The 25,923-nt window shown below is 38.8% G+C and overlaps 1 protein-coding gene and 1 pseudogene across 3 annotated transcripts in view; one reads left to right on the plus strand and one right to left on the minus strand.

Moving 5' to 3' along the window:
- Positions 1 to 4,876: 4,876 nt before the first annotated feature.
- PKD2L2 (polycystin 2 like 2, transient receptor potential cation channel) overlaps positions 4,877 to 25,923 on the plus strand; it is a 34,831-nt gene continuing 13,784 nt past the window's right edge. Inside the window, exons 1-8 of one of the 3 annotated variants that reach the window (XM_032250370.1) lie at positions 4,877 to 5,010; positions 6,772 to 7,028; positions 10,021 to 10,242; positions 17,040 to 17,268; positions 18,576 to 18,746; positions 19,313 to 19,494; positions 23,087 to 23,207; positions 25,251 to 25,352. In XM_032250370.1, coding sequence (XP_032106261.1) covers positions 4,888 to 5,010; positions 6,772 to 7,028; positions 10,021 to 10,242; positions 17,040 to 17,268; positions 18,576 to 18,746; positions 19,313 to 19,494; positions 23,087 to 23,207; positions 25,251 to 25,352 — 1,407 coding nt within the window. In that variant the 5' untranslated portion in view covers positions 4,877 to 4,887. The remainder of the gene's footprint in view (positions 5,011 to 6,771; positions 7,029 to 10,020; positions 10,243 to 17,039; positions 17,269 to 18,575; positions 18,747 to 19,312; positions 19,495 to 23,086; positions 23,208 to 25,250; positions 25,353 to 25,923) is intronic. The other 2 variants (XM_032250371.1, XM_032250372.1) reach the window with 2 other exon arrangements.
- Positions 11,563 to 12,195, minus strand: LOC116531536 (annotated as a pseudogene).

Here is a 25,923-nt window from a genome sequence, read left to right on the forward strand (position 1 = left end):
CTGTCTCCTCTTCACAAAAGACTAGATCTGTAAAATAAAACTCCACTCAGCAAAACCTATGAATAACAAGTTCCAAAAGAGCAATATTATATTCTAGAACAGTGTGAAGCTCACTTACAGCTCAGCCAATTCCTCTAGAAACTGAGCTAGACTTTCCATGGTTTGCACTTCAAAAGCAACCACAATAACTTAAATTATAACTGAATCTACAGAATTATGATTTTGTTTTAACCAAATAGGTCTCTAATTCTTCAGGATTTTTTAGTCTGTTATGCTCAAAGGAATAAGAATAGTTTCATTCTTGCCTCGGCAGCACATATACTAAAATCGGAATGATATAGAGGAATAAGAATGGTCTCTAGGGGTTGCCTGCTTAATTCTCATAGTTAATGTAAATTTGACAGCCCTGTAGTCCCAGCTGCTGGGAGAGGTTGAGCTGGGGATTCCTTAATTTGAGTCCAGACTGGGAAACATAGCGAGACTGCATCTTTTAAAATTATTATCGGCCGGCGCAGTGGCTCACGCCTGTAATCTCAGTACTTTGGGAGGCCAAGGCGGGTGGATCACCTGAGGTCAGGAGTTCAAGACCAGCCTGGCCAACACGGTGAAACCCTGTCTTAAAAAATAAAATTATCATGTAATGCCTACATATGGGTGTTTTTCCTCCAATAATTTCAATTTCAAATAACCTGTTACATTAGAAAGCATAATTTTGTGAGCAGCTGAGAGTCCCAGTACGAGAAAGCCCAAATCCTTTTGTTAAAACTATTCTATAGCTCTTTTTTTTCTTCAGGCCTCTAGTTTCCTCTAGTTCACTGGCTGTCAGCCTTTTGCGAGACCTCTCCTGATCCTTTTATCAAATGGTAGTTTTTGACCCTCACTACTGTGTGGCCTAGCTTTGCCTTTTATCTACACATAAAACAGCATTTATCGACATCAGTCTACATGTCTTTCAGGGAAATCACAAAAGTGGCTTTATCTTTTACTTTAAAACCGTGTAGTGGTTTTCTTTGCAGGTTTCCCTGGAGCCTTTGGACTGGATTCCATTTTATTTTCCTTTTTATCAACACAAGAATCCGTCCTGTCTTACATGCTGGAGAGCTTTTGGTTGCCTTAATTTACAGCCAAATTAGTTTGGCCTTTTCTGTAGCTGGTTTATCAACCTTCTCATCTTTGCAAAGCTTCTGGGTCAGATGTGGGTCTGGCCTCCCAAGGACTCCTGTTTTCGCCTGCCCTCTCACACAATCACTGCAGGGTTTTTCATCTATTTTAACGTTAGGTGGGGCAGGGGAGTGGAAGCTACTTCCAGCAACAGCTCTCGGTTAATAACCAGTTTCTGTAAGTAGCAGCAGCAGCAGCGTAGGGTCACGGTTAGGCACTCGGGCTTGGGCATCCAACAGACTTGGCCCCAACTTTCAGTGAATTATTTCATTTCTCAGCGTCTCGGTTTCTTCAGGACTAAAATGAGGACAAAAATACCTACCTTTCACGGAGGTGGATGTGGAGACTAAACAAGGCGATAAATGTTAAAGACATTCGAGAAAGAGAAGCCCGTGATAATGAATGAATGCGATTTTTAAGCCCACAGCCAGGTTATTCCCAGAATTTGGCCCTCCACACCAGACCCCCCGCAACCAGCCGCCCGCAGACCCTGCCGCGCAGCCGCGGTGGCGACTCGTCGAGTAGCTCGCAGCCCTGGAGGAGCTGGGGCCTCGCGTAGGCTTCAGAGCCGAGCAGCGCGCGCTGGGACACTAGCGCGCAGGCGCCGCGGCGTCGGGCGGACGAACCGGCGGTGTAGTCCACGTCCTCCATGGCTGAGGCGTCGCGGTGGCACCGAGGCGGTGAGGGATGCTCCTAAGGAGTGGGAGGGACAGGGGCGATATGGCAATTTCAGACACCCTGGAAGGAACTCTGCGGCTCAAAATTCATGTGAGCGATGTGACTGGCGACACCTTTAGCCCTCACAGCCTCCCCTGGAGAAACGGAGAGGGACAGATGGTCCCATTGCACCAAGGGGAAAACCGAAGCCCTGGGCGCCGTGGCACTTCCCTCTTGCCGGAGGCTTGAGATGGGCGTTGCCACCTGCTGTCTAGTTGCCGTCGCTAGGCCGGTCTCTAAAGTCCTTTGTTGATCTAGGGAATCGTGACCTTGACAGAATTCAAGCGGGGTGCTCTTTCCCCCTCCAGCAGAAACTAGCCTTCCCAAGAAGCAGTATTTGAGGGTGGAGAAAACGGTTGGGACAGATGAGGGGTTTTGCTTGTTTTGTAATTTGCTTTTTCATCTTAAGACAGGACTGGTGAGAAGACATCATGATATAAAATCTGTTATTAATAGTATATAGTCAAAAAATGACGACCCGCTTACCCTGATGGGAAAATTTAGTAATTATTCCTGCCTCGTAAAACTAAGAATTGAAAAATAGCTAGAAGCTGTTGGAGCTTTCCTCCTCTCAATGTAATGACTAAAAGTGGTTGTGGTTTTTCCATTGTTGTCACTTAAAAACATTATAAATTACATAATAATGTAAGGAAAAATTTTGTCTTATATCTCACAGGGACTTCGAAACATAAGCTGCATTACAGAAAGGAAGTAGAAATTAGAACCACACTTCAGGAGTTGTTACTCTACTTAATTTTTTTAATAAACCTATGTATATGTAAGTACACGGATATAAATAAAGATGCTGTTTGAACTAAGAAGTTAAAATGTGGAGATGAAAAATAAAACATATAGACTTCAAAACCTTAAGCTGTGAGGCTACTAAAACTCAAAATATAGTGACACAGTTTACACATAATCTTAAATTCATTTAGATTCATTTCATTTAGAAATTGACTATTTCCAGTTCTTAAGGGGCAAAATTTTACATCGCATATATAAGAAGCTTCCAGCCGGGCACAGTGGCTCAAGCCTGTAATCCCAGCACTTTGGGAGGCCGAGGCAGGTGGTTCACGAGGTCAAGAGATCGAGACCATCCTGGTCAACATGGTGAAACCCCGTCTCTACTAAAAATACAAAACATTATCTGGGCATGGTGGCGTGTGCCTGTAATCCCAGCTACTCAGGAGGTTGAGGCAGGAGAATTGCCTGAACCCAGGAGGCGGAGGTTGCGATGAGCCGAGATCGCGCCATTGCACTCCAGCCTGGGTAACAAGAGTGAAACTCCGTCTCAAAAAAAAAAAAGAAGCTTCCATATATTGATTGAATATAATTATTCCTTTCATTTGGCAATTCTGTCCTGAACATAATTCATCCCTTGGGCTGGCAACTGCAATTTTATTTTGTTGAGAGTCATATAGACACATCAACTGAGTTTTATAAATCAAAGTACAAATGAGGCCAAAGTTCATCTTGGTGTCTGCCATTAGCTTGGTTCTTTTCACTGACCTAATGCAGTTAAAAAAATACATATGTTTGTGCTGAGTCAATGCAAATCATTAGGAAGGATTGGGAAAACATCTCAACCTGCATTCCACCTATCTGTGTGTCAATAGCATTGGCTTAATATGTGAAGAGGAGTATTAAAGAGCATTTGTCTTTATGGCACCCAATATACAGTTGATGAAAGCTCAAATTTATCTCATGTTGCTATGTGCTACACACTGGAAATTGTATAGCAATTAAGTAATTAATTAGTGGTGTAGGGTGAGTTCGAGTTCCATCTTGATTGAAAAGACAACTATAAAATTAGCCAGGTATGGTGGCACACACCTGTAGTCCTAGCTACCCAGGAGGCTGAGGTGGAGGACTGCTTGAGCACAGGAGATCCAGGCTGCAGTGAGCTTTTATTGCAATGACTGCACTCCAGCCTGGGTGACAGGCTGACACCCTGTCTCAAGGAAAAAAAAAAAAAAAAAAAAGAAAAAATAATAACTGTAGCCAACTTTTTAAATTAAGATATCTTAGACTGCTTTATAAAAGCTTAGTTATGGAAACTACGTGCTTACTACAAAACATTTGAAAATGTTAAAAATTAAAAGATTACATATAATCCCGTTATTCAGAGGTTTTTAAAGAACACTTTTTTATATATAATAAAGAAAGCTACCTGAATCTCCATTTATAATATGATTTTTTTTTTTTTTTTTTTGAGACAGAGTCTCACTCTGTCACCCAGGATGGAGTGCATTGGCATGATCTCAGCTCACTGCAACCTCCACCTCCCGGGTTCAAGCGATTCTCCTGCCTCAGCCTCCCAGGTAGCTGGGATTACAGGCCTGTGCCACCACACCCGACTAATTATCTAAATTTTTAGTAGAGACGGGGTTTCACCATGTTGGTCAGGCTGGTCTTGAACTCCCGACCTCAAGTGATCCACCTCAGCCTCCCAAAGTGCTGGGATTACAAGTGTGACACCACACCCGGCCACTAGTTAATATTTTTTAAAAACTCGTGTGCCAAAACACAGTTTTAAATGTTCTATGTGCATCATCTCACTTCTCACAACAAAACTAGGAGGTAAGAGATACTATCCCTGTAATGGGACTCAAACCCTCATCTCTGAATTTAAAGTCTTTATAACCTTAACCACTCACCATACTATATTGCCTTACTCTCATGTAAAGAAAAAGCCAACTTGCAGAATAGTGTGTATGATGTCTCCTCATTTTTATAAAGATAAACTTATTTTCTGTATAAATGTGTATGCATAAAGAAAAATCTGAAGAATATTTGCCAAACTAATTCTAGAAACTACATCCTACTTTTTATATTTCTATTTTAGATTTGTTTCAATTATTACTTTTATAATTAGATAAAATAATAAAGTTTAATTTTCAAAACAAAATTGAGAACAAAATATAACATTTTTAATCCTGATAAGTTTTTAAATGTAAATTATTAAACAATTTTTTAAACAAAAAATTCTTCTCCTTAGTGACTTTTGGGATGGTAAACCCACATACATATTACTTAAACAAAGTTATGTCATCCCTATTTTTGGACACTTCTGTGCCTGGTGAAGAAAGAACCAACTTTAAGTCTATTCGCAGCATAACTGATTTTTGGAAGGTAAAGTATCGTGTGACTGTGGATGAAGTAGATTTAGGTAGTCCATGATCTCTTGGCATACATAGTGAGCACCCAATGAATATCTTTTGAAGAAACAAGTAAAAATAAATATCATTTCTTGAAACCATTAGAAACAACCAACCAGTAAGTGTTTATTGAGAGCCTATGTTCTCATTGTGATACTATTCTTGTAATTTTTTAAAAATTGATTTTTTTGGCCAGGCATGGTGGCTCACACCTGTAATCCCAGCACTTTGCTTTGGGAGGCTGAGGTGGGTGGATCACCTGAGATCAGGAGGTCGAGACCAGCCTGACCAACATGGTAAAACCCTGTCTCTACTAAAAAATACAAAAATTAGCCGGGTGTAGTGGCGGGTGCCTGTAATCCCAGCTACTGAGGAGGCCGAGGCAGGAGAATCACTTGTACCCAGGAGGCAGAGATTGCAGTGGGCCAAGATCCCACCATTGTACTCCAGCCTGGGGAACAGAGCAAGACTCTATCAAAAAAAAATTTTGATTTTTTTTAAACATTCTCATTTCATTTGTTAAATAGAAGACTTGCATCTTATGTGAGGGTTAGGATCTAGTCAGTCTATAATTGTGTATAGTGAAATGTACTCTTAAAAAGTTCTTTAATTGCCCAGACAGTGTAATATATGTGGTTTTGGCATACAACCCTTTACTGTGTATTTGTGTTTCAGTAATATTCAGTATATAACAAAAAGTACATATAAGAATATCATGGTGTTTTTACTTACGTAAGGGAATCATTCCTTCAGCATTGGAATAGACTTGCTTTTTCCATTACATTTAACGTAACAACGTGCTCACATTATGAGGAAAGAACCGTTAAGGGGACAGCAGTTTCAGCTATCCCAGGACACAAAACCTGGCATATGCACATTGGGGCATATAAGAACAAGGCAGTTAGAGAAGGCTTTCAGTGGTGATGACGATTTAGTTGCATTTTGAAGGATGAATCAGGGATGGATATTTTAGGACAAATGAACAGTATGTTCTATAAGTAATTCTACACGTGGAGCTACGTTTGGTATTGTGGGCATGTGGAAGATGAGGTGGAAAAGGCCAAATTATGAATTGGATAAAGGTCATATCATGAATGCTGTACAGGATTTTGAAACTTATCAAGGAGACAGGGTCATTTCTTGAAAGTGAGAGGGCAAGTGTGAGATCCTAGCTGATTAGATGAAATACAAGAGAATAATAAAAGAAGTGGAGGTCACCCTGCCACTTTGTTATTATGTTATCTGAAGCATGTATGTGGCCAATGGCAGAGAAGACAAAAGGAGGAAGTAAATAAACCCTGGGCTTGGGATCTCAGAACGAGCAGCAAGGGGCAGAGCCTGGAGTAGCAGGCACCATGGCCAGAGTTGGGGAGGAGAGTTGGGAGGAGATGTACAGACATCTTTGGGGTGAAGTCATGATGTATGGCTACGACCAGCTCTGATACTCATGTATTGGAAGAAAATTTTCAATTTACTCATATAAGGAGAGAAGAAGGGCTATGGGATTCAATGAGTTAATGCTTGTAAAGTGCTTAGAGCAGGGCCTAGTACACAGTACATGCTTAATGAGTGTTAACCATCCGCAGTAGCTTCATTAGCATTACCATTACCATTAATGGTGGCTCGGTCAGCAGTTTAATTTTCATACTCAAAATCTCTTATGCATAATGTTATGAATGTAGATTCTATTGACATGAAAATATTTTTCCCATGACATTTATTTTTCTATATGAAGTTTATGGAAGGACCCCTTTTGGAAGGTCTGTATTGGGATTCATGGTACAGTAACCAGCAGCTGTATGATTTGAAGAACAGCAGTCGTATCTACTATGAGAACTTACTTCTAGGAGTCCCCAGAGTTCGTCAACTAAAAGTCCGCAACAACACATGCAAAGTCTATTCATCTTTTCAGTCTCTGATAAGCGAATGTTATAGCAAATACACTTCTGCAAATGAAGACCTCTCTAATTTTGGCCTTACAAGTAATAGTGAGTAAGTAGCATAAAATTATACTGCAATTTTTTCTAGCATTTACCATTGTATCTTTTAGATGTGTGTTTTCCAAGTAACGCCAGATGGGGCCTGGAAGGATAAGGAGATTGTTTCAACAGTAGTAAAAAAAAAAAAGGAAGATTGGGAGATAGCAGTGTTTAGAAAAGGAAAGGTGAACCTATTATTTTTGTTTATTTTAGGATGCAAAGTGTTTTCTTTTTTCTGACTTTGGTATATGAAGTGCTTAATCATATTTGACACAGGGCAAAGCATCAACTTTTCCTTCTAAAATGGTCAATTACTCTGCTTTTCTGGCTATGGCAAGATGCCCACAACACATCCCCAGGATGATTTAGGGTCCTTAGTGGGTGTCTTAGATGTGCTCTGTCACTTCTCTCCTCTCTCACTCTGCCTTCCTTCAGTGATTTTTTCTTTCAATGTCCCTACTAAAATGGGGCGGTTATGCTCTATAGCATCCCATAAAACATTATGGGTGTACGCCACAGCACCCAGCCCATTCTCTTAACTATTATAGTACTATTCACTTTCTTTCAACCCAAAATTACAAGATAAAGTAATTATTTACATATTTTAAATTGGAATCTAAACTAATCTTTTAGTTATTTTTATATTCCAAATTCTCATAACAAGTACAAATACTTTATTAAATACCAAAATTAACACTATCAATTGGGTTTATTTTACTATCTCTATACTTTACTGAAGTTGTGAGTTAATATCTGTTAATCCTCAACGATGAAAAAAGGATCAATTTGTACTTGTCTAAAATGTAAAATTCACTAATTAAAAACAAAAATTGGAAGCTAGGAGAGAGCTGACATAACAGATCTTCCTGTTTCCACTTAATAGTCATGTGTGGAAAACACTCAAAAATAAAACTATGGAAGTTTCACTAAAACATAGGTACTTCTGGCCAGGTGTGGTCCCAGCACTTTGGAAGGCTGAGGTGGGTGGATCACTTGAGGTCAGGAGTTCAAGACCAGCCCAGTCAAGATGGTGAAACCCCACCTCTACTAAAAATACAAAAATTAGCCAGGTGTGGTAGTGCGCACCTGTAATCCCAGTATCCAGGCTACTTGAGAGGCTGAGGCAGAAGAATCACTTGAACCTGGGAGGCGGAGGTTGTAATGAGCTGAGATTGTGCCACTGCACTCCAACCTGGGTGACAGAGAGAGACTCCATCTCAAAAAGAGAAAAAATAAAAAACATAGGTACTTTTTCCTAGCGGTGTCACTTTCCCTCCCGGCTGAAACATAGTGTTATTAGTAGAAAAACAAGTTTAATCAGTGTATATTTGAATAACCTTTCAAATCCGTTTTGGGGGAACTGAAGAGAGAGACTGAAATAAGGAATCAAAGCTTTCTATTTTGGATATCCTATAATTAAAAGTTAAAAAGATGAAATTTTAAAAATGGTTTTTTTTAGACAGAATCTCACTCTGCCACCCAGGCTAGAGTGCAGTGATGCAGTCTTGGCTCACTGCAGCCTCCGCCTTCTGGGATCAAGAGATTCTCCTGCCTCAGCCTCCCACATAGCTGGGATAACAGGCACACACCACCATACCCAGCTAATTTTTGTATTTTTAGCAGAGATGGGGTTTCACCATGTTGGTCAGGCTGGTCTTGAACTCCTGGCCTCAAGTGATCCACCTGCCTCAGTCTCCCAAAGTGCTGGGATTATAGGCATGAGCCACTGCACCCAGCCCAAAATTTAGTTTATACACAGTTTATTTTGATTGTATGTACTTTCATTAAAATAAAATATCTATGTAACAACATAGACTTTGTAACAAAGTTTTTATTGAGCATTTATAAACAATATATGACATTTACAAGACAGACTATGAAGCACCTTGTTTTCTCATTCTGAACCCTTGATATTCTTGTCCTACTCACACTAAACATCTCATAAAAGAAACAACCTGTTAAAGAAAAAAAAAAATAGTCATCATTTTCCAGATTCTAAGATTCCTGAGGCAACAGTTGGATTTTTTTGTTGTTTTTTTTGTTGTTTTTTAGAGATGGGATCTCCCTATGTGGCCTAGGCTACAGTGCAGGGACTATTCACAGACACCATCATAGACACTGCAACTTCAAACTCCTGGCCTCAAGCAGTCCTCTTCTCCTCTCAGCCTCCTGGGTAGCTAGAACTACAGGCATATGCCACCAAACCTAAAGACGGATTTTTTTTTTTTTTTTCTGAGATAAGGTCTGACTTGGTCACCCAGGCTGAAGTGCTGGAGTGTGGTAACACAATCGTAGCTCAATGCAGTCTTGAACTCCTGGGCTCAAGCAGTCCTCCTGCTTCAGACTCCTGAGTAACGAGGACTGCAGGCACATATTGCCATGCACAGCTAATTTTTGAAATATTATGGATTTTTGAAAAATTTTCTCATAGCACCTAGTCCAGTGATGTTGCCCACCATAAGCATTAAAAAGTAAAAAAAAATATTAAATTTAATTAAATATTAATCCTTTGAACTTAATCCTTAACACATTGTCTTGCTTTAAAATTACTATAATACTTATGAATTTACTACTTTTTAAAAAACTACTACTTTTGTTTTGTTTTTTGTTTGTTTGTTTGTTTTGAGACAGGGTCTGGCTCTGTTGCTCGGGCTGGAGAGCAGTGGTACAATCACAGCTCACTACAGCTCGACTTCCCGGGCCCAAGCAATATTCCCACTTCAGCCTCCTGAGTAGATGGCACTACAGGCACATGCCACCATGACTGGCTAGTTTTTGTATTTTTTTTATAGAGATAGGGCTTCACCACATTGCCCAGGCTGGTCTTGAACTACTGGGCTCAAGGGATCTGCCTGCCTCAGCCTCCCAAAGTGTTGGGATTACAGGCGTGAGCCACCACACCAGGTCAAAAAACTACTACTTTTGAACAAAGATTAACTTAAATTCTTAGAATACTTCTCAGCTGGGCTTTCTCATTTCACCGTTATTCTTTTTATGTCTAACAGATGGAGGTACTCTACTTCTAATACCAACTCCCCTTGGCACTGGGGATTTCTTGGTGTTTACCGAAATGGGGGATATATTTTCACTTTATCAAAATCAAAATCTGAAACCAAAAACAAGTTCATTGACCTTCGACTCAACAACTGGATCACAAGAGGGACCAGAGTTATTTTTATTGATTTTTCCTTATATAATGCTAATGTAAATCTGTTTTGTATTATCAGGTGAGTGACTCAGAACTTTTTTTTTCATAGACAGTGGTCAATGGCCTACAAAACTTCTTTATTAGCACAATCAACCCTTGAACAACATGAGTTTGAACTACCCAGGTTCCACTTAGATATGGATTTTTTTTCAGTAATATATTGGAAAAATTTGGGGACCTTTGTGACAATTTGAAAAAAATTCCCAAACCATGTAGCCTAGAAATACTGAAAATTAAGAAAAAGTTAAGTATGTTATGAATTAATAAAATACATGTACTCATCTATTTTATCACTATCGTAAAATATATACAAATCTATTATAAGTTAAAATGTCAAAAACTTATGCACACAAACGTGTCACTATTTGTAGTCAAGAAAAATATAAACAAATGTAAAGATGCAATACTAAATCATAACTGTGTAAAATTAACTAGAGTACACACTGTACTGTAATAATTTTGTAGCCATCTCCTGTTGCTATTGCAGTGAACTCTAGTGTTGTATCCATTTAAAGTGTCGTGTGATGCTCACCACCTTCACATAAGCAGTTCATCTCTCCAGTAAATTGCATATCTCAGAAAAAAAATGATCTCTCATAGTTCTTGTGTGTTTTTTATCACATTTAGTGCAATACTATGAACCTTTAATAACACCATGGGACCCATAGAAAGTGTCACTAGTGATACTGGGGATGCTCCCATGAAGCAGAGAAATGTCATGACATTACAAGAGAAAGTTGAATTACTTGTTATGTATCATAAATTGATGTCTACAGCTAAAGTTGCCCACTATTTCAAGATAAATGAATCCAGAGACTAAAGATCATTGCCCTGGGGGTAGGGAGAGGGAAAGAAAATTCATGAAGCCATCACTGCAGCTATGCCAACAGGTGTGAAACCTTCCTTTTTACAAAACACCTTTTTATTTCATTGAAAATGCAGCTTCTGTGTGAATGCAGGATTGCTATAGGAAAGGCATACCTTTAGATTCTTTTTTTTTTTTTTTTGCCAAATTGCAGGGTCTTTATTGCCAGCGGCCACGGAGGACTCGCGTCTCTCCAACCCGTGGCCTAGATTGTAATATGATTTAAGAAAAGCAAAGTAATCATATGGCAACTGGTAAAAGGAAAGTGAAGGATCTAAAGTTGGAGAATTTAATGCCACCAAAGGTTGGTCTGAAACTTTTAGAAAGAGGTTTGACTTTAAAATGTCAAGATAGCAGAAGTAGCTTTTGCCAACCAAATGACAGTAGACAATATAGCAGACGCCATTATGAAAATTATTGAGGAGAAGTGATATCTGCCTGAACAGGTTTTTTTTTGTTTTGTTTTGTTTTTACTGTGAATATATTTTTTATTTAGTCATTCTGTTTACAGTTGAAACTCTGGGAATTCAAAATTAATATCCTTGCCCGTGAGCTTCTTATAGACACCAGAAAAACTTTCAACCTTGTGTTCCACATTGTTCTGCTGTGCTTTGTCCAAATGAACCTTTATGAGCCAGCTGCCATCCAGTTTCATGTGGATTCTCTTGCCCACAATTTTACTTGGAAAGACCAGGTCCTCAAGGATTGCATCATGCACAGCTGTCAGTGTACAGCTCCTGGGACGCTTTTGTTTATTTTTTGTACGGCTTTTTTGAGCTGGCTTAGGCAGCATTCTCCTCTGAGCAATAAAGACGACATGCTTCCCACTGAACTTTTTCTCCAATTCGCGTACTAGCCGGACTTGGATTTTCTGGAAAGATTTTAGTTGAGGAACAGGAACAAAGATTATGATAGCTTTCTGGCCAACACCAACTTCAATTTCCTTGGCTGCTGTAATATTCAGCTCCTTGAGCTGAGCCTTGAGGTCCGAGTTCATCTGCAGCTCCAGAAGAGCCTGGGAGATGCCGGACTCGAACTCGTCTGGCTTCTCGCCATTGGGCTTCACAATCTTGGCGCTCCAACTGAACATGGCTTTCTCCTTGGTGAGCGCCGACTTAGGACCTGAACAGGTTTTTAATGCAGACAGAAGTGCCCTATTCTGGGGGAAAAAAAAAAAGCTACAAAGAACATTTATTAAGAAGAGAAGCAAGCACAAGGATTTAAGGCAGGAAGAAATAGGCCAACTCTACTGTTTTGTGCAAATGAAGGTCGGGTTTATCATCAGGACTACCCTTATCTATAAAACTGCTAACCCCCTAACCTTTAAGGGAAAAGATAAACACCAGCTTCCAATCTTTTGGTTGTACAACAAGAAAGCCTGGACAACGAAAACTCTTTCTCTGGATTGGTTCCATTGATGCTTTTTCCGGTGGTTCACTACCCCAAACACAACATCTAGATCAGGGGATCATGAGGACTTTGAAGGCTCATAACACACAGTACTTTACTCCATAGAAAGGACTGTCGACACTACGGAAGAGAACCCCAACAGAAATCATGAAAGTGTGGAAGGATTCCATTATTGAAGATGCCATCATTGTTATTTTTAAAAAGCCATGAAGCCATCAAACCTGAAACAATAAATTCCCACTGGAGAAAATTGTGTTCAGATGTGCATGACTTCACAGGATTTATGACAGAGACAATCAAAGAAATTATGAAAGAAATGTGGAGGATATGGCAAAGAAAATGTGGGAAGGTAAATGGTTTCAGGATACTGGTCATGGAGAAATCAAGAGCTAATAGACACCACACCAGAGGAATTAACAGAATATGCCTGATGGAAATGGGGCTTCCAAACCAGTGCCAGATGATGAGAAAGAAAACACCGAAGCAGAACAGAAAACAAATGGATATTAGACATCTGGAGAAGGGTTCCAATTATTCAAGACTGCTTTTGACTTCTTTTATGACACGGACCCTTCAATGATATAGGCACGGAAAGTAAAGCAAAGGGTGGAAAGACAGGTACTGTGTAGAAACATTTTTCAGAGAGAAATTACTATGTAAAATCTGTAAAGTTTCACTAAATGCGCTTGCCTCTCTTGCCTCCCTTTCCACCTCCTCCACCTCTTCTGCCTCTGCCACCTCTGAGACAGCAAGACCCAGCCTTCCTCTTCCCCCTCTTCCTCCTCAGCCTACTCAGTATGAAGGTGACTAAGATCATTATGAAGACCCACTTAGTGAATAGTAAATATATTTTATTTTCCTTATTATTATTTTTTTGGGGGGTCTGAGTCTCGCTCTGTTGCCCAGGCTAGAGTGCAGTGAGCTTGGCCTGGCATAAATCAATTAGCATGGTCCAGGTTAGGGAGGTGACCTGAGGTAACCCAATCAGACTAACGGGAATAATTTTCTTTTCTCTTTGGTTGGTGCTGTCTCCTTACTGCCATCAATGACATATAATCACAGCTGCTGCTTGAACGCATTTTGGGGAAGCGTAAGATATGGCTAACACAGAGGGCAAAACTGAAACTATCTCAAAGAAATGGAGCTAGCTCCGTGAACTTACCACAAAGGGTGTCTGCTTTATCTCTGAAACTGCTGCTATGTGACAGAAATAAATTTATTGTGTAAGCCAATTTAAGTTGGGGTTTTTGGTTATAACCAAAAGCCTCCTAAATGATTCAGAGGTAAAGAGCTGAGACCCAAGTTAGGGCTTGTATTTAGCTTTTGCTAGGTAGCAAACCACCCCCAAGTGTAGTGGCTTACAATAAATACTTCTCATTTGTTTACAGAGTTCAGTTGATCCAGCTGGGCTTGACTGATCTCTGTTAGGCTTGCCAATATAGCTGCCCTTTGGCAGGATTCACACATGCGTCTGTGAGTTGGTTCTGCTCTACATGTATCTCATCTTTCTCCTGGGTCCAAGTTAGTCCAGGCATGTCCTTCTCATGGCAGTTGTAGAGGTCCCAAAGAGCAAGTTCTAATATACAAACTCATTTCAAGTTTCTGCTTGTATCATACGTGTTAACATCCCATTGGCCAAAGCAATTCACATGATTGAGTCTAGCATCAAGGGCTAGGGGAGTGCACCCTTTCCTGGGTGACATGCCAGGCAAAAAGATGTAAAGAACTGGAGCTATTTTTGCAATATACTGCAGGCTCTAACATTTCTGGAATGCTGCCTGCTATTACACATTGAAATTTAAATTGTTCACTCTTGAGACAAAAGTGAGTTACTTATAAAGAAGCCATGTTGAAAGGAAACCAACAGATTTTAATAATCTGATTAGAGGAGCAAAGTATTAAGAATAAATGATAACTCTTTGTAGCTGCAGAAAGAAATGAGATTATATATTCTTAAGCAATATAAAACTAACATATTGTATGTAATCTCCATGTTCCTAAATTTTGAAATAATGAAACAATGTGATGTTGCTTTTTCATGTTGACAGAACTACATTTTTAAAATTTTTAAATTTTTTTAATTTTCAATTTTATTTATTTTTTTTGAGATGGAGTCTAGCTCTGTCACCCAGGCTGGAGTGTAGTGGCGTGATCTTGGCTCACTGCAACCTCTGCCTCCCAGGTTCAAGCGATTCTACTGCCTCAGCCTCCTGAGTAGCTGGGATTACAGGCGCACACCACCACACCCAGCTATTTTTTTGTATTTTTAGTAGAGGTAGGGTTTCACCATGCTGGCCAGGCTGGTCTCGTACTCCTGACCTCAGGCAATCCACCCACCTCAGCCTCCCAAAGTGCTGGGATTACAGGAGTGAGCCACCACGCCCAGCCTATGTTATATTTATTTTAAACCGTATGACTTTAATCTCAGCACAAGCATGAGCAAATTAAAAACCTTAATAAGGGTTTATACCTCCTTCATTGGTGGGTTCAGATGTGAGGGCTTCAAATGTTTTTTTAAATTCAATATATAATTGATCTTTGAACAACTGCAAGCAGTAGCAAAGGATTTGCTCTAGAATCAAACATTAACAAAGGATTACTGTGATTGGATCTGCCTGGGGATTTAATCAGCTTTCCCTAAGTGAACTGGGGATGGGTGAAACACTGAATATAATTAGGATTCTGTTAAAAAAAAAAAAAAAAAAAGGAAAATAACTGCTAGAGAGACCAACAACAGCATCTGCTATACACCATGTAATACTATTCTATAAAAAAAACGAGATCATATCCTTTGCAGGGACATGGATGAAGCTGGAGGCCATCATCCTTAGCAAACTAACACAGTAACAGAAAACCAAATACCACATGTTCTCATAAGTGGGAACTAAATAATGAGAACATATGGACAGAAAAGGGTGAACAACAGACACTGGGGCCTACTTGACAGAGGAGGGTGGGAAGAGGAAGAGGTTCAGGAAAAAAAAAAAACTGTCAGGGAGTATGCTTAGTACCGAAGTGACAAAATAATCTATACACCAAACCCCCAAGTCACAAGTTTACCTAATAACAAACCTGCACATGTACCCCTTAACCTAAAAGTTAAATTATTTTAATATCAGTGAACCACTTTTCTCTCATAAATCTTACATTTTTTTCTGAATGGAATATTGGAATTGGAGTTTAGGGGATTTTGCTCCCTATGCAACAGGGAGAGTGAAACACACCATGGCCTTTAAACTTTGTAAAAAGGAATAAAACAAATGAACTGCCTTAAGCAGCCAATGGATATTATACCTTTTATTTTAAAGTTCTTTTCTCTCAGAGAATCAGAGCTTTTTACCAACTTCATTCACCCTTCCCAACAGTCCTGATCAGGATGAAGTGAAGAGTACAAATTATTTTTATGTTCTAAACAAGAAAGGAAGCATTGAGGTAACTGGCTTTCAGTCATATGAAGAAGCCTTTGTAATATCAGTTAAGTCTAGATTTCATCTCTGAAGGTTTTAAGCTTATTCTGTGTTACCTTTTAAACTGTTATTTTTTAGAAACGTCAGCAGATTTTGAAAGTGTTAACTGGCATATCTAATCAGTAGTCGTTTAGAAGCATATTACTTACACCTTATCCATTTATTTTCATTTTTGTATAAGTATCAGGCAAACTAAACAATATTATTTATTTTCCCTTTTTTATTAGTCTACACTTCAGATCATAATACTGAGTTTCTTTCACTTCATTCACTACCTAGTATGTGTAAGATGTAAGTTTTATTTGTTAACTGAGGTTTTGTTTTTGTTGTTTTGGCAAAACCTTATAACAATACCAATAAAATTTGCTAATATCTTTATGTAGGAATTGTAATATTGTGATAGAAATGCTGGTTCCTTAAATTACCATGAATTCTTAATTATCAGAAGTTGTGGAGAACACCAGAGATACAGTGAACAACCTCAAAATCTTTTTATATGTCGTGTTGGAATTAATTTGTATACTTCTGTTTGTACATAGATCTTTGTATCCAGCATCCAACAGAAAACATTTGCTTTAGCAGAATATGTGACCTTGACATTTAGAAGCAAGAAGCATTTCTGATAATCTAAAGAGGGAGAATTTATGTCCTCCCTCTGAAGTATTCAAAAATTATGTATATTGGGGAAGAATTCTAACTAATAACAGCAACTAACAATATAGCACTTTCTTGAACATATCATTCTCCTATGGACATAAATTATATTCCCAGTTATGAACAAGCAAGCTGAATACAAAATAGAATGAATGTCTGGAAAAAAATCACAGCTTGCTTTCTCCTTTACATTGGTCTTTGACCACTGTGAATATTGAGGTATAGAAAAAGTGGAGCCACTATGAAATAAGTAAATCTAGAAGATGCTTAAATTGAACCCATTTCCCCAAGGAAACATATTTTATACAAAAAACTGATTATTATTAAAGTATACATAATCATTGATTGAAAATTTCACATTAAGTACAGAAATATAAATGCTTGAAATAAACAGTTACTTTCACAAACCTGATTTTACAGATTGGTGGCAGAATTCCCTGCAACTGGAGGAATAGTTACTTCATGGCAGTTTTACTCTGTGAAGCTCCTCAGATATGTTAGCTACTATGATTATTTTATTGCTTCCTGTGAAATCATATTTTGTATTTTCCTTTTTGTCTTCACAACACAAGAAGTCAAAAAAATAAAAGAATTTAAGTCTGACTATTTCAAAAGTATTTGGAACTGGCTAGAACTGCTACTTTTGCTGGTGAGTATATATTCATGTGTATGGCTGAAGGGGATCACATCTGAACCTACCAATGGAGGTGTAAAAAGAAGATAATCTTCTCTTCATCCAGGACTTATTTTGAAAGCTACAAGTGTCAAACTTAAAATGATCCGGAATAGTACTAATAATGATGTGCCTCCAAAGGGGAGAGATCTATTTTTTTCTGATTTGGTCCTAGGGAGGGTCAGCTTAAACCTACAGGGAAAGGTGACTCCAGAAATATTACACTTTAATGTGCACAGTAGGTCTCCCTACCCCTACTCAAAAAATGTATTACTTACAGGGCCTTGAGTTTCACCAATCATGGGTCTGTTGGGGCAAAGTTGTTTAAAATGATCTATGTTGCCTAAATCTGTTTTCCTCCTCGTAATAAATTTTGAAAAAATAGACAAATGACAAGGCTAAGCACAATACTGACAGGAGTGAGCAGCCAGAGGGGACCTTGTGGGTCCAGAGGGCACCAGGATTGAGGAAATTGTTCCCAAAAGTAACACCAAAGTCTATCAGTTCTAGTCAATGGAATGTAATGAAATAAACAGATTTAGGCAGGCCGAGACAAATGTTAAGAGCTTGGTTTTAGGAACAAAGAACCAATGTTTCTGGCTTATACAATCTGATCTTTCACCCTTATTGGCCCTTAATTACAGCCAATCAAGTACTTAAGCCATGTTTCCCAAAACCAGATAGAAAGTTTCTGAGAGTCAGAAAGTAAGCCACCTACCTCTCTGGGATCTCCACTAATGTCTTACAAAGGACATAGCATTAAATGTTCATCTGAGCATTTCAGGCAGGAAAATCAAAGGAAAATTTTCATGTCAGTTATAAAGCTCTAATAGCTAAAATAACCTGGTTCTGAAATCCTCTCTTAAAGGATTGTTAAAGGGTTCCAGAAGGTTTTATTTTTTTTTTGTAAATTGTTTTTCTTGTAGTATTACACAGTAGAAAATGTTTAGCTTTTAGGTATTATATAGAGCAGAAATCCTTATGGTCTCAGAGTTACATAATCATTTTATACATTTGTGTTTTATGACTCAAAAAAACCAAGATTTAGATAGGTTAGGATGGCCAAGCAATTAATGTTTTTCTACTTCATAATAATTAATGCTACCTTAAACTTGTATAAGTCGAGGTTACATAATTTCCATTTATGTAAAAGCATATGTCCTATCTTTCTCTCCATTTTTGTTAAACTTTTGATGAACTTTTTTGTGTGCTTTCTCATAGGCTGTAAGATATTTAGAGGTAGAGATATTCTCTAATTTAATCCTTCTTATTTTCCCATTTAGTTGTGTTTTGTGGCTGTTTCCTTCAACATATACTGTAATATACAAATTTTTCTCTTACTTGGACAGCTGTTGAAAAGTACTGAAAAATATCCAGATTTCTATTTTCTTGCATACTGGCACATTTATTACAACAATATAATTGCTATTACCATCTTTTTTGCATGGATAAAGGTATTTATATTTTATTATCTTACATAATACAACAGTGTAATAGCTAATGAAAAATTAAAAAGCCATGGGGGAAAATGATTTTCTTAACTATTAAGTAATTTTAAAAGTAGTTTGGGCTGGGCGCAGTGGCTCAGACCTGTACCCCTAGCACTTTGGGAGGCCAAGGCAGGTGGATCACTTGACCCCAGGAGTTCTAGACCAGCCTGGGAAACACGGTGAAACTCCCTCTCTACAAAAAATACCAAAAAAAGTTAGTTGGGTTTGGTGGCGCACACCTGTAGTCCCAGCTACTCTGGGGGCTGAGGAGGGAGGATCCCTTGAGCCCAGGAGGTAGAGGTTACAGTGAGCTGTGATCCCCCACTGCATTCCAGCCTGGGTGATAAAAAAAAAAAACAAACAAAAAAACAACTTTGGCTTTGTAATGATTGCTGGCAAATCCTCAAACACTCATGATTATCATTAAATATCTCCTGTAATTCAAAGCAGAATTTTTCTGAAATTAATTTACTCTAAGTAATTATAATCTTTGATATTCTCCTATTTCAATTAACTTTGTTCTTTTTCAGATATTCAAATTTATAAGCTTTAATAAGACAATGTCTCAACTGTCATCAACCTTGTCACGTTGTATTAAAGACATAGTAGGATTTGCCATCATGTTTTTTATAATATTCTTTGCTTATGCCCAGTTAGGATTTCTTGTTTTTGGATCACAAGTTGATGACTTTTCCACTTTTCAGAATTCCATGTAAGCTCTTAGTATAAATGTAATTATATCTTCTATATTTTCTAGCAAAAAATGGAAAGGTCTAACCTTCTATGATAAGTGGTAATATAAGCTTTAATATATTTAAATTTAGTTTGATATTTTCTCTTTTTTTTTTTTTTTTTGAGACAAGGTCTTGCTTTGTCACCTAAGCTAGAGTGTAGTGATGTAATCATAGATCACTGCAGCCTCAAACTTCTGGACTCAAGCAATCCTCAGCCTCCCAAGTAGCTAGGACTACAAGTGTGCACCACCACACCTGGTTGATTTTTTTTTTTGTTGTTATTTTTTTGTAGCAGGGGGGTCTCATCATGTTGCACAGGCTGGTTTTAAACTTTGAAATGCTAGGATTACAGGCATAAGCCACCATGCCTGGCTGATATTTTCTTTGATGGCTAAATATCTGTCACACTCAAATTAGGGTTTGGCATTGAAGGAGCCAAATGGATTATGGTGTCCATTTTTAAGCTATTACTAGGTCAGGTTAGAAAAATAATTTTTCATTTTTGGTCGGGTGTGGTGGCTCACACCTGTAATCCTAGCACTTTGGGAGGCCAAGGTGGGTGGATCACCTGAGGTCAAGAGCTCAAGACCAGCCTGGCCATCATGGTGAAACACCATCTTAAAAAAAAATAGAAAAATAATTTTTCACTTTTCATTGGAAGTGATAATTTTACCTAAAATAATGGAAATTGGCCTCCATGTCTCTATAGTATTTATTCTCTGGGCAAAAGAAATCTTTTTTTTTTTTTCCTTTTTGGGACAGGGTCTCACTCTGTCACCCAGATTGGAGTGCAATGACATGATCACAGCTCACTGCAGCTTCAAACTCCTGAGCTCAAGCAATCCTCCCACCTCAGCCTCTCGAGTAGCTGGGCATGCCACCACACCCAGCTAATTTTTGTATATTTTTTTTAAGATGGGGTTTCGCCATGTTGCCCAGGCTGGTCTTGAACTCCTGAGCTCAAGCGATCCTCCTGCCTTGGCCTCTCAAAAGTGCTGGGATTACACCCAGCCACCACACCCAGCCAAAAGAAATCCTAAATGTTTTCTTTAGAGGACTCCATCTTAATATTTTTATTGATATTGACCTGATTGTCCTTTGCTAATCTGCCAAGCATGTATTTTTAAAACAGGTTTAGGCTGGGTGCCATTGCAACTATAATCCCAGCATTTAGGATAATATAACCCTTTATGCTGAGGTGTCATGGTGCTGTTTTCAGGTTGCAAAAAAGAAACAAATGGATAAACTAAGCTCCAATTAAGAAAAGAGACATTGTATTTGGAGCCTCCAGTATTTATGAGATTATAACCATTCAGTAAATGCTTCAGTTTTTGTCATTCTCATTATTCTTTACAGAGCAGAAATGTCTTAACGCTTTCCTCATAGAAAAGGGCTGAATGGAAGGTTTAGTTACTAAGCTAATTTCTGGAGAGGAAAAAAGAATGAGAAATTGTTCCTTTATCTTTTTTTTATAAAATAGCAACTCAAAGATAAAAGATCATGGCAGAAACACTAAAACATATTCTCCTATGCCAGAAAAAATATTTAATTTGTGGTGAGACTTGGTTTCCCTCCAATTCATTATTTTCTCTATCTTATGTAGGAAAGCATTACAAACCAGTATTAAAAGCAAGATAAATAATTTAAGTATGATTTGGTCAGGTCTTAACTAGGTACTGAGGATGGACCCTCGGATAACTCTGAGTCCTAGGATTCCAATAGCCCATTTCTTTGAATGCTTTTTCTTCCTTCATGATAGATAGTTTTCTACTCCATTTATGTGACTGGCAAAAGCAATAAGGGACAAGCAGCCTTTCTTCCTTTTCACTGACCAATCACACAGAGTTATCAACATACAATTAAAAATTTTCTTCCACACACCTGTAATCCCAGCACTTTGGGAGGCCAAGGTGGTTAGATCATAGATCACTTGATGTCAGGAGTTCAAAACCTACCTGGCCAATGTGGTGAAACCCCATCTCTACCAAAAATACAAAACTTAACCAGGCATGGTGGCATGTGTCTATAATCTCAGCTACTCATGAGGCTGATGTAGGATAATTGCTTGAACCCAGGAGGTAGAGGTTGCAATGAGCCAAGATCCTGCCACTGCACTCCAGCCTATGTGACAAAAGTGAAACAATGTCTCAAAAAAAAAAAAAACTCTCCAAATTTCCTCATAAAATAAAGAACACACACATAATTTAAACTGATATTCCTGATATGTCTGGTGCACCATTGCAAATTAATGAGAATATAAAATAAGATTTTCAAGTTAGAAAATTCTAATTCTACTTGCTACTACTATGCTACTCAAAGTCTTAATTTCTTCATTTTCCATCTTTAAAATTAGAAAAAGGAAAGTCTGAAATATTTTAAGTGGTATTTCGTATCAAACCAGGGCATCAAAGAGGGTAAAATAAAGCTTAGGATCATGTTGAGTATTATTACCAGAACTTATTTCAGATTAGCAAGTGACAAATTGTTGGCATCCCTATTTTATCAGAATTTAAGAGTTGGTTAAGGCAAAAATTAAACACTGACATTAGAAAGTTTAGAGCTCTTGGGTCTAAACTTTCTACAAGCTGAAAAAATCACTTGTTGAACAAAGTCTAAGTTCTAATATTTAGAAGAGCACAGAGATGCCACTGCCAAAACCAGTTAGTAAACAGGTATTTCAGGTTCAAATGTTATAGGTGGGTTGAGTGCAGTGGCTCATGCCTATAATCCCGGCACTTTGGGAGGCCAAGGCAGGCGGATCACGTGAGGCCAGGAGTTTGAGACCTGCCTCGCCAACATGGTGAAACCCTGTCTCTACTATAAATACAAAAAAATTAGCCAGGCGTGGTGGTACATGCCTTTAATCCCAGCTACTTGGGAGGCTGAGGCAGCAGAATCGCTTGAACCTGGTAGGCAGAGGGTGCAGTGAGCTGAGATAGCACCATAACACTCCAGCCTGGGTGACAGAATGAGACTCTGTCTCAGAAAAAAAAAAAAAAAAAGTTAGAGGTGCACAGTGAATTCACATTCATTAAAACAGTCATTTCAGCCAGGCATGGTAACCCACACCTGTAATCCCAGCTCTTTGGGAGGCCAAGGCAGGTGGGTCACCTGAGGTCAGGAGTTTGAGACCAGCCTGGCCAATATGGTAAAACCCCATCTCTACCGAAAATACAAAAATTAGCCGGGCATGGAGGTGGGTGCCTTTAGTCCCAGCTACTCGGGAGGCTAAGGCAGGAGAATCGCTTGAACCTGGGAGGTGGAGGTTGCAGTGAGCCGAGATCTTGCCAGTGCACTCCAGCCTGGGCAAGAGTGAGACTCTGTCTGAAAAAAAAAAAAAAGCAGTCATTTCCTACATTACCTGTTCAGCTATTGGGGTACCTTAAGTCTTTCCTTTAGGGGAATTTTCTACAACCAATTTTATAGAACTCTGTACTAACATAATTAAAGTCAGAAAGCACATGCCATATGCTGCTAGATATCCTCCTAGAGACATTTGTAATCCCATTAGTTGTCATGTATGTACATAAGGGATATGTTTTCTAATGTGTTTCTTTCTTTTAATTAAAGATTTGCACAATTTCGAATTGTTCTTGGAGATTTTAATTTTGCTGGTATTCAGCAAGCCAATCATATCTTGGGACCTATTTACTTCATCACTTTCATCTTTTTTGTGTTCTTTGTCCTGCTGGTAAGAATGATCATATATATTCTTTATATTTCTTACATTTTAGAATAAAAAATAAAATTACTCATTTAGAAGAAACTATTATTTCTGCTCAGCTGTCAGAGTACTTTACATTTATTAAGAATTGTGTGAGGCCAGGCGCGGTGGCTCAAGCCTGTAATCCCAGCACTTTGGGAGGCCGAGGCGGGTGGATCACAAGGTCAAGAGATCGAGACCATCCTGGTCAACATGGTGAAACCCCGTCTCTACTAAAAATACAAAAAATAAGCTGGGCATGGTGGTGCGTGCCTGTAATCCCAGCTACTCAGGAGGCTGAGGCAGGAGAATTGCCTGAACCCAGGAGGCGGAGGTTGCGGTGAGCCGAGATCGCGCCATTGCACTCCAGCCTGGGTAACAAGAGCGAAACTCCGTCTCAAAAAAAAAAAAAAAAAAAAAGAAAAATTTTGTGGATCCCTAGTAATCCAGGTTCAACTAGTCCAGTGACTGTTTTCAAGTTGTCTAATGGAGAATGTAATCACAGTAGTTAACATCTGGGTGTTTTAGATGGGAATGTGCTAAATCATTTACATAAATAATTGGACTGTCCCAGGTCTCTTCAGGCTGGGACAGTGCATGCCATGAGCGATGAATTTGCCCATTAATATTCTGCCCATATTGCAATGGCTTTTGGCCCTTAAGGCTAAATGCTTACCAGGTTGTGGTTTTCAGGAGTTATCAGGGCGGATCTCTCACATGCACTCAGAACAGCCTTCCTAACCAGGAACCTTGTCTTCCTAGTCAAGGCATTGTTACTGTCCTCCATGAAAACACTTTTTGTCAGGCACAGAAGTTATCCCCTGGTGAAAGACAACAGTCTTAGGGTTACAGAGCTAGAGCTGGGCCACAGTGAAAGGTAGGTTGGTGAAGATAAGAATATCCTTTCTACATTTGTGTTATTTGGACATTAGTAGTTGTAGAAGCTGTAGTAAGACTGTGAATTTAAGCAGCTTCATATAATTAAACACCACCAACAACAACAAACACCTTTGGCCAAGTACAGTGTCTCACATCTGTAATCGCAGCACTTTGAGAGGCCAAGGCAGGCAGATCACTTGAGCTCAGGAGTTCGAGACCAGCTGGGCAACATGGCAAAACCCTGTCTCTACTAAAAATACAAAAATTAGCCAGGCAATTGTGGTACACACCTATAATCCCATCTACTTGGGAGGCAGGAGAATCGCTTGAACCTGGGAGAGAGAGGCTGCAGTGAGCTGAGATTGCACCACTGCACTCCAGCCTGGGTGACAGAGTAACATTTTTGAGACCCTGTCTCAAAAACAAATAAAAAACACCCTTATGAACACAAAATTACATCATTCTAAATTTTCTTCCATTATGTAATATGAATTTATGTATATATAATCAATTCATATGCATTCTTTTACAGTCTGCATTTCTCATTTACTGTAAACAAATTTGCCCATACCCACACACTACACATTTTCTATTCTACTTTATTGTCTGCATAGTCATTTCAGCATTTTTGAGCATATGGGTTACTTTTAAAATTTGGTATTTTTTGTTTGTTTGTTTGTTTTCAGACAGACTCTTTCTCTGTTGCCCAGGCTGGAGTGCAATGGCACGACTGGCTCACTGCAACCTCTGCCTCCCGGCTTCAAGTGATTCTACTGCCTCAACCTCCCAAGTAGCTGGGACTACAGGTGTGTGCCACATTAGTGGCAGTACTAATTACCCAGGTGTAATTACACTAATTAGTACTAGTGTCCAGTAATTACACTAATTAGTACTAGTGTCCAGTAGTAATTACACCTGGGTAACTTTTGTTAGAGATGAGGTTTCGCCATGTTGGCCAGGCTGATCTTGAACTCCCGAATTCAAGTGATTCATCTGTCTCAGCCTCCCAAAGTGCTGGGATTACAGGCATGAGCCACCGTGCCCAGCCTACTTTTAAAATTTAAACATAATTTTACAAATCCAAAACATGTTAATGTCACTAACATTTAAACTAAATTTTTATTGAAATAATTATCTGCTATTTATCCCTAGAATATGTTCTTGGCAATTATTAATGATACCTATTCTGAAGTGAAAGCTGATTATTCAATAGGCAGAAGGCCGGATTTTGAACTTGGTAAAATGATTAAACAGGTAAATCAAATTCCTTTCCTAATTAGTATTCTAAGACAAATCTCATAAAGCTTATCCTCTTGTAGTTTCAATACCACTTAACCCCAAGTGGTGATGTTCTCCCCACTCCCACCCCATCCCACCCCCAGGGTTGGTTTTTGTATTTTGATCCAGTGTTACTCATACTCACATTATTTTATTACTATGGAAGTGAGATATGCTCCCTGGCTTTAAAAACGTAGCCAAAATTATTTCAGAGTTCAATATATCAAATAGTTATTGAGTGATTTCCTAAATGCAAAGCACTATTGAGTATTATAATAAAACTTGCTCTTCCTTCTGGTAAGTTTTTTCTCTGGATGCTATTAAATTTCTATCAACAACCTAAACGCAGAACTCCGTGTGTCTTGTCTTCCTCACTTTCCTGTTTCTGTTAATGGCAGCACTATCCTCTGAGTCACTCCTGGCTCAAAAACCTTGAAAAGAATTTGCTTCCTTATCCCTTATATAATCTATTGTCATGGCTTATGTATAGTTTATCTCTGTAATTCCTACTTACATTTGTGGAATACTTAAAATTCTAACTGCCACC

This window comes from Sapajus apella, unplaced genomic scaffold, assembly GCF_009761245.1.
Source record: "Sapajus apella isolate SASKATOON/1434 unplaced genomic scaffold, GSC_monkey_1.0 scaffold71, whole genome shotgun sequence".
NCBI lineage: Eukaryota > Metazoa > Chordata > Mammalia > Primates > Cebidae > Sapajus > Sapajus apella.